Source organism: Pleurodeles waltl, chromosome 4_2 (assembly GCF_031143425.1).
Source record: "Pleurodeles waltl isolate 20211129_DDA chromosome 4_2, aPleWal1.hap1.20221129, whole genome shotgun sequence".
NCBI classification, from domain to species: domain Eukaryota; kingdom Metazoa; phylum Chordata; class Amphibia; order Caudata; family Salamandridae; genus Pleurodeles; species Pleurodeles waltl.
In genome coordinates, this window is record NC_090443.1 from 408,720,713 (window position 1) to 408,733,834 (window position 13,122).

A 13,122-nucleotide genomic window follows, 5' to 3' on the forward strand; every position below is an offset into this window, starting at 1 on the left:
GTGAACTATAAAATAACCTCAAAATCAACACCATCCACAAAATCATAACAAGCAGGCTAGGACAGTAATCTCTGCAGGCCCCACTTCCTGCAGGAGTGCAGCCATTTTATGGTCCCCTGTTCTGGGGTATTAGGCTTATCAATAACCTATTCAACTTCTGGAGGTAGTAGTAGGTAGCAAACGAGGTTGAGAAGTATTGGGGGGGGGGGGGGGGGGGGGGAGTGTTGCCTATAATTCTGTATACATCCTTTGTTAGTCAGGGGGTGCAGGAGCTAGTATACGCACTCACTTTCGACAAGTGCACAAAATTGTTGAAATGGGGGTGCTTACTGTTTCGCCGTGGCTTCACAACCGTCTCCCGTGGTCCACTGTCTGTCTCGGCCCTGCTGTTGCTATGAGGTTTCACCGTTTCTATGGGGCTTCATTCTACTGACGTCACAACTATTTACTTGACAACCAGCTGTGCATCAGTGACTGGTCTCGGGTAGGGCCAAAGTTCACGTGGCACTCACACCATACATTTTAACATTTCTAACAGGGTCAAATTTGAGTTTGTACATCGTTTTCTGAGGGACTAGACGGAGTGCAACAGTGTCATAGCCCCGTGCCAGCTTAAACTGCTGCCAGGGGCACCAGAGATGAAAGATGGAGCGTGAAATGGTGAGTTGGACCTCCTGCACATCTTTTACTTTGGCGTGCAATAGAGAAGGAGCAGTGCATGAGGTCTGAAGTGTTTAGGACTGCCTGCTGACCCCCAAACTATGTCAGTGAGTTAACTGAATGACAGAGGCACTTTCCTCACCGCACTTGAGAGTTGGGATCTGATACAAGGTGCTCAACAATGTCTCTCTGCTCCCTGGAGGTAAAAATCATGTAGAGGAGGACCCAGGGTAACTTCATTGCCACCGAGGGGCATGGGATGTTTTACAATGTCTCCTTTCAAAGGGCAGCGCACTGGGCATACCTGGATCCCAAAGGTTGGTGGGACTCTCTCCATCAAAATAATCTTTCAGTCCAAGAAGCTTATTGTGGAGTAAATGCGCATCTACTAGCCCTCTGATTGGTTCAGCCCTCCCATGCAATACAGTGTCTTGTAAGAGCTTGGTTGTCAAACAGCTGGAAAGAGGCTCACCCCGGTGATAAAAGTTGAAAGGTTTCCTCTCCAAACTTTGTTTTCCAAAGTCCCCCCACCACAACTTGACTGCTTTGACTTTGCAAAGGTTGCAAATTAAAAAGTAAAACGTGAACAATAAATCTAAAAATAGAATCTGTGGCAAAATAAATCTTAGCAAATAATGTCTGTGTGGGAGAATTCGCTCGCAAAAAAAATGCTTCTGCAATAAAAGTCCTGCAGTCTTTGCGTAGTGCTACGTTTGTAAACTTTGTGGACACAATTTAAATTGCTCCGGCCCATCCCACGCCACCAATATTACATTGCGACTCCGAAGGTCACCTCCAGTAGCGAGAGGGAGTCTGGGCTGCGTGCCATGCACACTCAAACGTTCCATCCACTTTATATGCTATCCATGCTTCTTATATGTAACACGTATGGACAACAAAAATTTGAACTGAATCTGTTCACCTAGTTCAATAAGTGACAGGCAATGAAACTCGCATGAGCCAATTTAGGCCAGCTGGTGAAAGGATCTGTACCCGGTGCCAATCCAGAGTCAATCCAGTTCAAGAAGTGACAGGCCTGACATCGCAGCGCCAGTCCCTGAAGCACACTGTCAACGTAAAGCGAAAGGTTCTACATACCAGTCCCAAACCCAGCCACACTGGTGACAGGGTCTATAACCCTGTGTACATTTTCAGTCCAAGTGACAGGCTTAGCAACTCTGAGCCACTCCCCTCAGCACACCAGGGGCTGAAGGTTAAAGGCTCGGTCCAAATCCACCCAGTATCCAGGTGGCAATCTCCTTATAAACATCCACCTAGCGATGACGGATTTAGTATTCCTATGGCTAGCTCCTCAGCCCATTCTTCAATAGTGACCAGAGGTGAATCGGTCAACCAACCTCCTCACCATCCAGATACCAGCTTAAAAGATTTAGGGACTGCTTTAGAGTTTGCCAACAGGTCCCCCTGTCTCACACGTGATGGCTGCCCTGTCCACCTAATTACAAGTGCACGAGGGCATGATGTGCTTGTAATAAGGCAGACGGGATATCTGCCACATTTATGATGGAGTACCCGTCAGCCAAACTCTAAATCAGGTCCTTAATATCTTAAGCAGTCTAATAATGGATCTGGAAGTGCGGTTAGCCCTTCCTATTACTACAATGTGAACATTCCTGCACCTCCACATAAAATGAAAACAACAGTACAGAAGTATGTAATATATGAGCTTATCCAAATGTTTTAAATTCTCAGAAACGAGACACAAGCGTACCTCCTCTTTACTCCTTCAGTCAAGCTGCAAAACTGGGTGGCACCATCCAGAAAATGTCACCATGGAAGGTGATTGTGTTGCAGTCACTGTATGGGTCAATACTGGCTCCGATGCCTGGTACAGAGAGTGGTCTTCCACGGCCTGGCCCAAAGCTCTGTTCAGTGGCAGCTCTTGTGCTGGGTCTGATGCCTGTTCAAAAGTGTGCCTGTAAAGTGCCTAGACCACTGTTGTGCGTGGTCTTCTTCAAAGGGCCGGTGTTGTTGCGTGCCTTGCTGTATGCTGCTGTTCTGAGTTTCTTCATATGCAGCTTTGTTAATAGCCGAGAAGAATCTTTGTGAAATACCCAACCCTGGTGTTTGACTAAGCCTCAGTTGTGCAACAGAGGCACATTGTGTAGGTCTCAGAGTACTTCAAAAACAGCTCTGTACACCACTCCCACCTCCTGTGTGCAGCCAGCCCATCCCCGGACTCTTATGTGATTTACCTGTGGCCTCGTCCCCACCCTTTATCTGCAAGCACAAACAAAAAGTGCATCTGGAAGGTTTCCCAGTACCGAAGCTCATCCAGTGAGCCTGAGGCCAGCAGTACCACCCAGGGGCTTACATCTAGTGTACCTAAAGCCTAGAGTGGCCACCTGAGCCTCACACAGCCCATCTGATGTCCCCAGTGCGCCCCCAGAGGCCTACTCCAAGTGCACTTTGGGCCTGGTCTCCCCACCCTAAACCTCACATCAGCGTAGCTGATGCCTGGGAAATGCCCCAACGCTTAGGCACAGTGCACTTGTGACCTGTCCACCAGAACCTCTGCACTCACAACCTGTGTATCTGTGACCTAGCATCATCAGGAGTGCAATTGGTGCTCTAGCCAGACCCAGTAATGAAAGGCACCAATAACCACTGGAATGCAATGTTCACAAGACTCAAAAAGCAACAACACAGCAGGTGCATCACCCACTACATCAAATTCACTATGATGATGAACACTCAGAAGCCTTTACATCAACAAATACTGCTACGCACGATAATACTACATTCACATACTGTACATGAACTTTACATTGGCATTGACCGGGTTAGGGTTAAGATAGGGTTTAGATTAGGTGAGGTCTGCCAGTCTTAGGTTTACAATCAGGCCTAGTGTCAGAGCAATGGCTAGGCTTAGGGCAAGGTTTAGGGTTAGGCTTAGTGTGAGGTCCAGGGCAACTGGTAGTCTTAGGTTTAGACTTCGTGCTAGGGCTGTGGCTAGGCTTAAAGCAAGTTTAGGTTAGCCCTACATGTTGGGTTTAGGACAGAGATAAGTTTATGGTTATGGTTAGATTAATGACAAGCACTGGCGGTATCGAGCAGGCCACGCAACGGAGAGTGAACTGGGTGGATGGATCTTTTGCTTTACGTGCTTCTGGGGTGCACATGTTGGGTGACTGGCAACATCTAGTCCGATCAACTCACCCCATCTGCCAAACTGCTACAGAGAGCTGGAAGCAGGGTTGTAGGTCTGTTGCCCTACAAAATGGTGTTTGTTCCCTTTTTCCGTAGAGTTCCACTATAGAATAGCACGAGTTAGAAGAAGTTCTTCTGAGTCTTCCTAGCAGGTTGGGGGAGCTCTTGCAGAAGAGCAGCAAAGTATGTTCCTTCTGGAACAGCAGTGTGTGGGTGGTGGTGGCGGGGCCTTTGCTTGCGAAATATGCAATTACAACGCGAGGAACTGTGCAATGTCCGAGGTGAAAATTACAGCAACAGTAGACAAAGTAATTAGAAGTGACACGTTCCTTGCGTGTTGTTTTCATTAACACTGAGCCTGTTTTGAAACCTTTCACTGACTTCTGTGCAGGGGTGAAACACACACCTTGGAACTGTTTCCTAACACTGTTTGCGCTGAAAGCTTCCGGTGGGTGCTGCTTCTCTCTTATTGGGCTGCCTACCAAGATGCAGAAAATATCATAAAAATAAGCAAGGGAGTATACATGGATGTCAATTCATCAAAATACCAGGGACAGCACAAGTGACATCACACGCCACTTGACCTTTGCTTTCGCCCACACACATTCACCCTTACACACACTCGCTCTCGCATATACACACTCTCACCCGCAAGCATGAGCACAACATACATTTGAAAGCATTTTTTACTTACTGCAGATGCCAGATAGGGTAATTTTCCAGCTTTTTGAACTCCATTTTTTATTACCCGATATTAAAGAATATATTAGCATTAGTGAATAAAAATGACAGAAAGCACGGAAAGTGGAGCCCCAAACAAACATCACCCTAAAGACGAGTTACCCTTGTTTCCTTGGCACTGACGTTGCCAGCTCCGAGGCCAGGGGTCACAAAAGCAGTACCAGGGGTCGCAAGGAGCAACCCAGGGGCGAACCCTGGCGACCCCTAAATTACGTTCATGGAAGTATGAGGAGGATTTTTTTACCCAGGCAGAAGTCCTCACTGTTTTTAAACATCACAACAAAGCTGCAAATTCGGTTTCACTATTAAGGGTTAATAACCCCTAGTTGCGGGATCTCTTGTACAATCCACGCCATAGACTCAGCCGATCCGAAAGCAGCTCACAGACTACACAACTGCTGATTTTCAGATTGTTACCCCCACAAAAGAAAGCAAAATGCATGCGTTAAAAAAAAAAAAACAACAAAAAACAACAAAAAAGCCGGGCATCTTAAGATCCCTTGTGGATCTATTCAGCCTTCATAACTGGTCAATGGGCCACCTTAATCATAGAAGGTACTAATATCCTTTGCTTAATTTGAAGTAGTAATGGCGGTAGTAGTAACGGTAATAATAATAAACAAATAATCAGGATAATACAAGTTCAGTAGCTCAGTCTTTCTTAGAAGGTCACGTCCGATTCTGCTGAACACCAGGTCTGGTTAATGCCCTGGGGCATAGCTACCATCTGTGCAGCAGCTGCAGTGGCGCTGGGAACCAAAACCCCAAGGAGCCCGTTGAACCCTGATAAATGCCGCATTTCCCTACTTGAACAGCAGCCTAAGAGGCCATTTTACTTGGGTGCACCAGGGCCCATGACAAAGTTTCTATGCTACTGCGAGTACAGAAGCCACCTAATCTTGATTCAGCCTCATTTGTCTTTTTTTCACCACCCTACACTTCTTGTCTCAATCTCACTTTTGTAGGTTTTGTTTCTTCCCTGCTTTACCTGTTTTGTCACTGTTTTTTTCTCTTCCTTCTCCTCTCTTCGTTTTCTTTCTCTCTCTCTTTTGGTCTGAGTATAAGTCTGATGATGAAAAATAAGTCCTGGAAAAAGAGTGCTGGTGCGCACCACCTCCACAAATTAAGCACTTGACTATCAACACATGGAAACTGAAGGCATTAGGGAAACTAAGAAACATAACATGTGACCTGAAGAGCAAATTATAACCACCAGCTAATTACAGTTATAATGCATGCACCTCTCCCACGCTGCCTCACGGAAAATAAAGAGCACCTCTCTGGTCACTAATGGGCGACACCAAAATGATTCCCACATGGGATTGCTGCAAATTCAACACCCTATCAAAGACACGTGGCCCTCTGGTGTTGCACGCAGCCAGTCTGATAATGTGCTTGTGTGCCCCACAATGGGTTATGAATGGCTACAGAAATGATCCAACACAACACATGCACAGCAGTCATTCACAGCGACGGTTTCCTTCCTCTGTTGTTCCCTCCTCCCGCCACAGCTACTACTGTGCAGAGCAGTGTGATGCAGCCTCAAACCCTGGGTCTACGGTTCGCCGCCCTTAGGAGTTGCTGCTAACAGCACAGCGCTGTGTTAGTGATGGTACCAAAGTATCCCTTGGGTGTTTCAAGGATGCCACGTTGAGAGTGTGTAACGTAGGTGAGTGTTTTTAGTTTCTGTGAAGGAGGTAGGAATAAATAAAAAAGATATAAAAACACACTGACCACCGCCGCCGCCACCCCCCTCACCCTCCCAAGTAGTTTTAACACTTATAAGGTGACTTCGCCAGATATCTGAGAACACCTCGGAAGCTAGAGACACACGACGCGAGCAGCCCTCTGGTGTTGTTAGCAACGAGTGTTAAGGGACAGCAGAGACCGAGATCTCAGTTTTAAAATGGCAAAACACTGCTATGCATTGGCGACAAAGGGGCAGGAGAGGGCACTAGGGAAAAGTGAAGAAAGTTGCTGTGAATAGTATGTTGTGCATGTACTTTTATTGATACCAGAACGATTTTTTATACAAGTAGATTAAGGAACAATTTTGGAGGTCGATAGGCTCCAAAAGGGTTCGTTAGTTGCCCTGCTTTAAAAAAACACACTATGGAGATTAGGATCTGCACAACTCCCAAGCTAAATGTCAGTGTCACAATCAGGATTAGCAGAATACACTACACAACCAATTCCACAACCGAGACTATTCGATTGTAACACTACCATTGTATGTACAGGGAATAATAGGCCTGGCCTACAGCAAGCTTTAGCTGTCGCGTTAACCTTATATTTTCCCAAAAGTTCAGAAAAATGTATACATACACACCTACATACAGGGGCTTTTGGTTAGCTTTCTTCTTCAACTTGCCTATTAGGTGCCATTTATATTTGGCTTCCATCCACCATAGCTTGGGGGGACTGGATCAGCCTGTGACACCCATTAGCTCTCTTGCACTATAACTAATGGGATTTCCCTGATCACATGTGTAAATGTGCTTTAAAAAAGTGCACTTCAGTGACAGGGCTGGTGAGTCACACCTGCTAGGTTACTCCTTCATATTCATATTTGTTATATCTTTGCCAGATGTTTTTGCATATTGTACACATTTGTAAAAATAAAGACCAGCAAGCCACATTCAAACCTCTTGGCTTAGCCAATACTTGATTTTAGGATGTTACAGGAAAGGTACGGACCCCCTGTTCACTCTGATTTATAACTCTGCTGCACCCATGAACGTCTGTACAACAATGCCCCCCTCACCAGACCCATGACCTGATGTAAAACAATATTGCCCAATATTACCTCATGGAGGAGGGAAGCCACTCGCAGCCGGCAACTCATGCCCAGTGTCATTCATTTGACTTTTCACTTCAAAATGGCTTTCTTTACTTGCAAAGCTTAAGTGTCGAACCCCAAACAACCCAATGTCCAAAAACCACACGACCCATAAGGCCAGACGATAGCTGTATCTCTTACCAAGGCTGGACGCTTTCAGCAGTGCATTTACAGCCTGTTGGAAAGGGAGATCACAGGTAGTTCTATATTTTAAGCTGGCAGACGCACACAGCAAACACAGGAAATACCGCAAGCAGAAGGAGGAAGACCTCATGCGCCCCTCCCTTCAGAATTTGTTGTTGAGAGCTAGGGTGCGCAGGGAGTGGTGTAAATGCAGCAGGACTGGTGCATGTGAAAATGTGCAGAGAGCGGTAAGAATGAGGGTGTGCAGGGAATTGTATGGAAAATGATAAAATGGTCACAGTGGTGCGGATAAGGCTTAGCTTGTGCTAGGAGTGGTATTGTATTATAGAATTTATAGCACTTCATCCCCTTTAGGAGGTTTCAAAGCACTCCCATTCACATCGATTTTCTGAGCGCCTTCTGGAGAGTTCATTCTTTAAAAGGGGCTAGATGTAAGGCGGCCTAGATGGGGTGAGATGCGTGTGTACAGCTGTGGGTTAGGGTGCAGAGAGTGGTGCGAATGAGCCAGACATTTCACTGCAAAGCATTTCTGGCAGGCTGATGAAGCCAGCATCGTGAAAAGCGCAAACTGAAGCCTCACAGGAAGACCTACGACTTAGGATGGACAGACACACAGACAAGCAAAAGCTCGCGTGGCTGGTAGTGCAGTATCCCTCTCGCATCGAAACCCAGAACAGACGAGAGCCATCCAAAAGCATTTAATGCGCCACAGCATCATCTTGGCAGTGTGACTCTACCCGGAATGTTGGAGGACCAACTGCAAATGGACGGACTCCGTTCCTGGCACAAGATCACAAGCTGGAAAAGGGAGCCTGCCATCGCATAGCTCCCAGAGATGACTGGGGCAGAGGAAAATGGACCAGTCGGCTCATACGACAACCAGTCACAGCAGATTTGTATGTAGTCTTCTAGAGTGTCCAGCACGATATATTATTAATTTTTGGTGCTTTAATATTAGGTGCTATTACTACCAAGCTCGGAGCTCTTTATTTCATCTATCCTGGAAGGTGAAGGTTGGCCGTCCACGAATAAATGACCTGCTGGATTCATACTGCTATGTGTTACTATAACTCTGTGGCAGGTGGATATGCCATACCATCTCTCAGTACTTCAATGAGCACCTACTCCGGGAACATTTCTGACTCAGCCCGTCTGACATTATTTCGGGTTCAAGGTTTATCATTACAACTTTGGTAGGATGCTTTTCAGTGAAGAAGAAAAAAAACATACCCTATCAAAAATGGTTAGGGAATACACCAATAAAAAGTGTAGTCAAACACGGCAGCTAAGTGTTGTAAAACTTAATGTCGGCTAAAATTTGCAAAGGGGAAGTTTCAAATCGATTTGAACATAAACAACAATCTCGAGCTCACCAACAATAGTCAGAATCCCCTCCTCTGTGAGCAGTATTCTTGTAGTCTTTATTCACAAATCAAGGTCAGCATGAGCAACACGTGCTTTGTCTCTGTATATCTGTATCCTAGTTGACTTCACCAGGGCTGAGAAAAGTATTCGAGATGTTCCTAGAGCAGGTGCTCATTGAAGTACTGAGCGATGATAAAGCATTCGAGAAGACAGCTCGCAGGAGTGTATTTCAACTACTGCTCCAGGGCTTGGGATTGTTGTTTATGTCCATGGACATTGTCCTTCTGAAGAAAACTTAGTGGCTTTTCTTCATCTTTTGAGCAACCAGTGGGAGTACTTGATAATATCTAATGTACCTGTAATTGGAATATCTGTTACTAAGTGTGTGCGCAGAAAGTACACAGCCGCCATTTCCTCTCCACTCAAATCCATTTGGCAATTCTTGTGGCATAGTGCCCGGGCTGACAGTCTACACGAAGGAGATGGTACTGATCACTCTTGGGTGGATCCTGTGCCAGTTGCCCCTGTGGTTAATGTAAGGAAAAACTATTCTGGAAAGGAAGGGCCTGGAGTCAAATTCACCCAGTTTGTGGATCTTGAAGGTTGGATTCAACTTTTAGACCACGTTGCAGAACTGTTCAAACTTGTTTTCAATTTGGATCATTCAGTAGCTAAGAAGTATTTGTTCTCTTGCAACTCATTGTACCGCATTCCAGTTTTCTGATTCCGATTCTGCCTTCATCTGCATTCTCAGCAGTGCCCCCGGGCTGATGGTGGTATCAGACCAAGTCCTATTATATCCTGCAAATGAAAGGCAGTCGTTTTTAGGTCTGGCGTAGGCCTGGACCATTTGATATTACTAAAATGATATGTATAATCTATTTACTTACAGGGGCTTTCAGCCACCCCTCTTCATCATTGGCTTATTATGTCTTTAACATTTTTTTGCTGCCCACTACAGCATAGAGCACTGGGCAGTGCTCATCAGCCGCTGGCTAACTTAACTGTGAGTGAAGGCATTCTGCACTTTCACAAGCAGCACACCCACAAACTGTAGTCCCCTTAAGTGTCATGTCAATTTGTAATTTTTTGAAACCAAATATATACTTTTTTTATACAATGTTTTGCAAAAACCATGACAAAAAAACAGCAAAAACCAACATGAGCAATGACAAAGGCTGTTAGCCAGCATCAGAGCTATCGGCTTTGCCAGTGCTCATTTAAGGCCTGGCTTGGTTCTCTTCTGCTTGGCTGAGCCACGTTGATAGCAATTATATTTCTGTAATCTACAGTCAAGGCCTTAGTTTCAAACTCCTTGGCATGCAATATTACGGCACTGTATTCTTCTAGCTTCGACTTTACCCCTGCTTGGTGGCTTTGCTTTACACTTATTTACATGTGGAATAAATAGCAGGTATGAAAAGACAGCCTGTGCTCTATGGGTTTGCTCAGTTGGCATAGTGAATGCTGCAGACACTCTCCTGTAACCTAAGCTCACGTGCGTTCCTGCTTCGACACCTCTGTAACTAATACACACTGGGGAACTTAAGTAATCAGCACACCTATTATTTAAGGCACCGTTAAAGAATTCTGTGTGTGTCGTTGACAATGTGAATGGATATTATCCATGCACATAGATCTCCCCTTTATCTTTTCTAAGAAAGCAGGTTCAGCCAGAAGGTTCCCGGGAGCCCTTCGGAGGGGGATACTGCACTTCCAGGAAGACGGACACTGGCACTCAACAAGTATATGGAGACTTACCGTCCAAGCAGTCGCAGTGCAACCCCTTTCAAATCGAGACAGAAAATACATGGTGAAGTGTTATTCGTGAGCTTCAGATGACAGAAGGAAAACCAAACCCTTCCAGGAAGCAACCGAGAGAGTAGCTGGCACTCCCAGATAGGCCTTCCCCGTAAACAACTCTCTGATAAGCAGGAGCTAGAGGGCCAGAGGAGGGGCAGGAAAGGAAACTCACAGGCCACAGTGGGGATAGCAAGTAGGGCTTCGTTTCGATCACGTGGTCATGTTAAATAATAAAACAACCTCTTTATGAGCGAACCAGGGGCGACTAGTGCTTTACACTCGAGGCCAAGGGCTGACCCTGCTTTACAGTAAAGGAACTTACTGATCACTGCTTTACACCCAGCCGCTGGGCTGACAACCACCTCCTACCAGAGGTCACGGCTAAACAACCACTTCACAGCAAAGGCCAGGGCTAATCAGTATTTTACACACAACGCCAGGAATTATGAATACTTTACATCGGAGTCCAGGGCTAACAGACACTCTGCACCAAAGGTCAGGGGTGACAAGCACTTTACCCTAAAGGCCAGAGCTAACAAGCGCTTTATTTCAGAAGCCAGGGCTTACCAGCACTTTACTGCCAGGGACCTGAGGTGAAGAAGTACATTATATGGGGGTGAGCTTCAGATTCCCCAACAATCGCGCCAGGACATCTTCTTGAAACGCATTATGTGGAAAGCAAGACACAAAGGGGGCACCGGAAAGAGGGAGGATGGAGGATTGTTAGGGGGTACTTAAAACGTATTTTTCAAACTAATCAACCTTTAGGGCCTTCAAAACATAGAGATTAAGTGTGTGTGTTTTTGTCAGTGTGGGAATATAAAAAAGTCAGGTGAAATCTGACAGACTTCACATCACCCCACTAAAAGCATGTGTGCCCAACTATTTACTACAGAATACATTTTTAGGAGGGGGAGCGCTTGCTCAACCTAGAGTGACCCTCCAATGCTCCGGCTGGGGGATGTGCTCAAAGGGAATTCACTAAAGAATTTAGCTGACCTACAAAAGGAGTACAACCTCCACAAAACCCAATTCTAGAAATACCTTCAACTCTGCCACACTCTTACGCCATACATAACACACCTAGAAGAGATTCCTGAATTTAGCCCATTTGAAGGTAAAATTCTCATGACAAACATCCCACACCACAAGATCTCAGTCATATTCCGGTCCCAAATAATTAATACACCAGACACTTTTGGGCCCCTGCAGGAGGTACGGGCCGTGACCTGGGCCCCCTTGAAGCTGAGGACTGAAAAGAGGTGCTGGCCTTCCCCAGAGAGACTGCCTTGGCCTCCAGTATCCCCTCATACAGCTGTACTTCCTACACAGGGTCTACTTCATGAGGAAAAGGCTGTGGAGGAGGGGACTGATTGTGTCTGCAGCCTGTCTGCATTGCCAGTCCGAAATGGGTGTCTACCTACTTACTGTTTGGGGTTGCGCTGTCCTGGCCCCTACGGGTGGGTGTCTTCAACTGTTTGGAGGGGGTGTTGGGACTAACATTGCCGAGGACCACACAATGCACTCTGGATGCATATCTCCAATGAAGCGAGCCTTGCTGCGGTTTGTGCATAGCCAAACCGGACACTGCTAAGGCCGGGAAAGATGCCCTTGCTCCCTCATTGGTGGAAGGAGGGAATAGATCGCAGTCTAGGACTGGAGCGTCCTATTTATGTACCAAAGGGGCACCCCCGGAAATATTATAAAATATGGGAAGGATGGGCGACCTACCGTGGGATACACCTAGAGCCATGCACCAGGCAGGGTTCGGAGGAGAGGAATAAATCAATAGTTTGAACAAAATGGGTTTTGGTGCTTCTGGTGGGTGTGTTGCTATTGTTTTTGATAGGGTCATTGCTACCGAGAGCTCAGCACTTTGTTATTGTTGGTCTCAGGGCAAGCCTTGCCGGCCTCCATGCACCAAAGGTCTATCAATTTAAAAGTTATTTCTGCCTGCTGACGACCAGTTTCTAATGATTTTTTGCAGTAAAAAATCTAATAAAAAGTTCTAGAAAAAGAATCTCATTGTAATATTGGGTAATAGGGCGGACTGCATGAGATACACTGTGCACTTTTTAGAGTGGGAATTACATTCATGGTTAACAACTAACTGGTGATTCAATTCTCCCTGAGAAGTATTCAATTGTCATACGAGCTTGCCCAGGATATTTTCATATACACTAAGATGACCCGAGCACAGTGAAGTTCAAACCGCAGCTGCACCATTCAAATGTCACTGCAGGAAATTAGAGCAGGCCTCTGTAGGATGGACGATTCAACCCAAAATTACAATCTGAAGGAACCAGGATTACAGAAGCTATGGATACAACCCAGGCAAGTTTTAATTAACCACAGCTCGTGTAGTTTCCACCAACACATCATTACATTTAGAAACTTTG

General features: G+C 45.9%; 1 protein-coding gene across 8 annotated transcripts in view; it reads right to left on the reverse strand.

The window, feature by feature from the left end:
- RABGAP1L (RAB GTPase activating protein 1 like) overlaps nucleotides 1-13,122 on the reverse strand; it is a 1,234,468-nt gene that overhangs the window by 70,102 nt on the left and 1,151,244 nt on the right. Inside the window, exon 1 of one of the 8 annotated variants that reach the window (XM_069231597.1) lies at nucleotides 10,682-10,747. The exons of the other annotated variants lie outside the window; for them this stretch is intronic. Coding sequence (XP_069087698.1) covers nucleotides 10,682-10,732 — 51 coding nt within the window. The 5' untranslated portion in view covers nucleotides 10,733-10,747. Of the gene's footprint in view, nucleotides 1-10,681; nucleotides 10,748-13,122 lie in introns of those variants that run through there. 8 annotated transcript variants of the gene reach the window in all.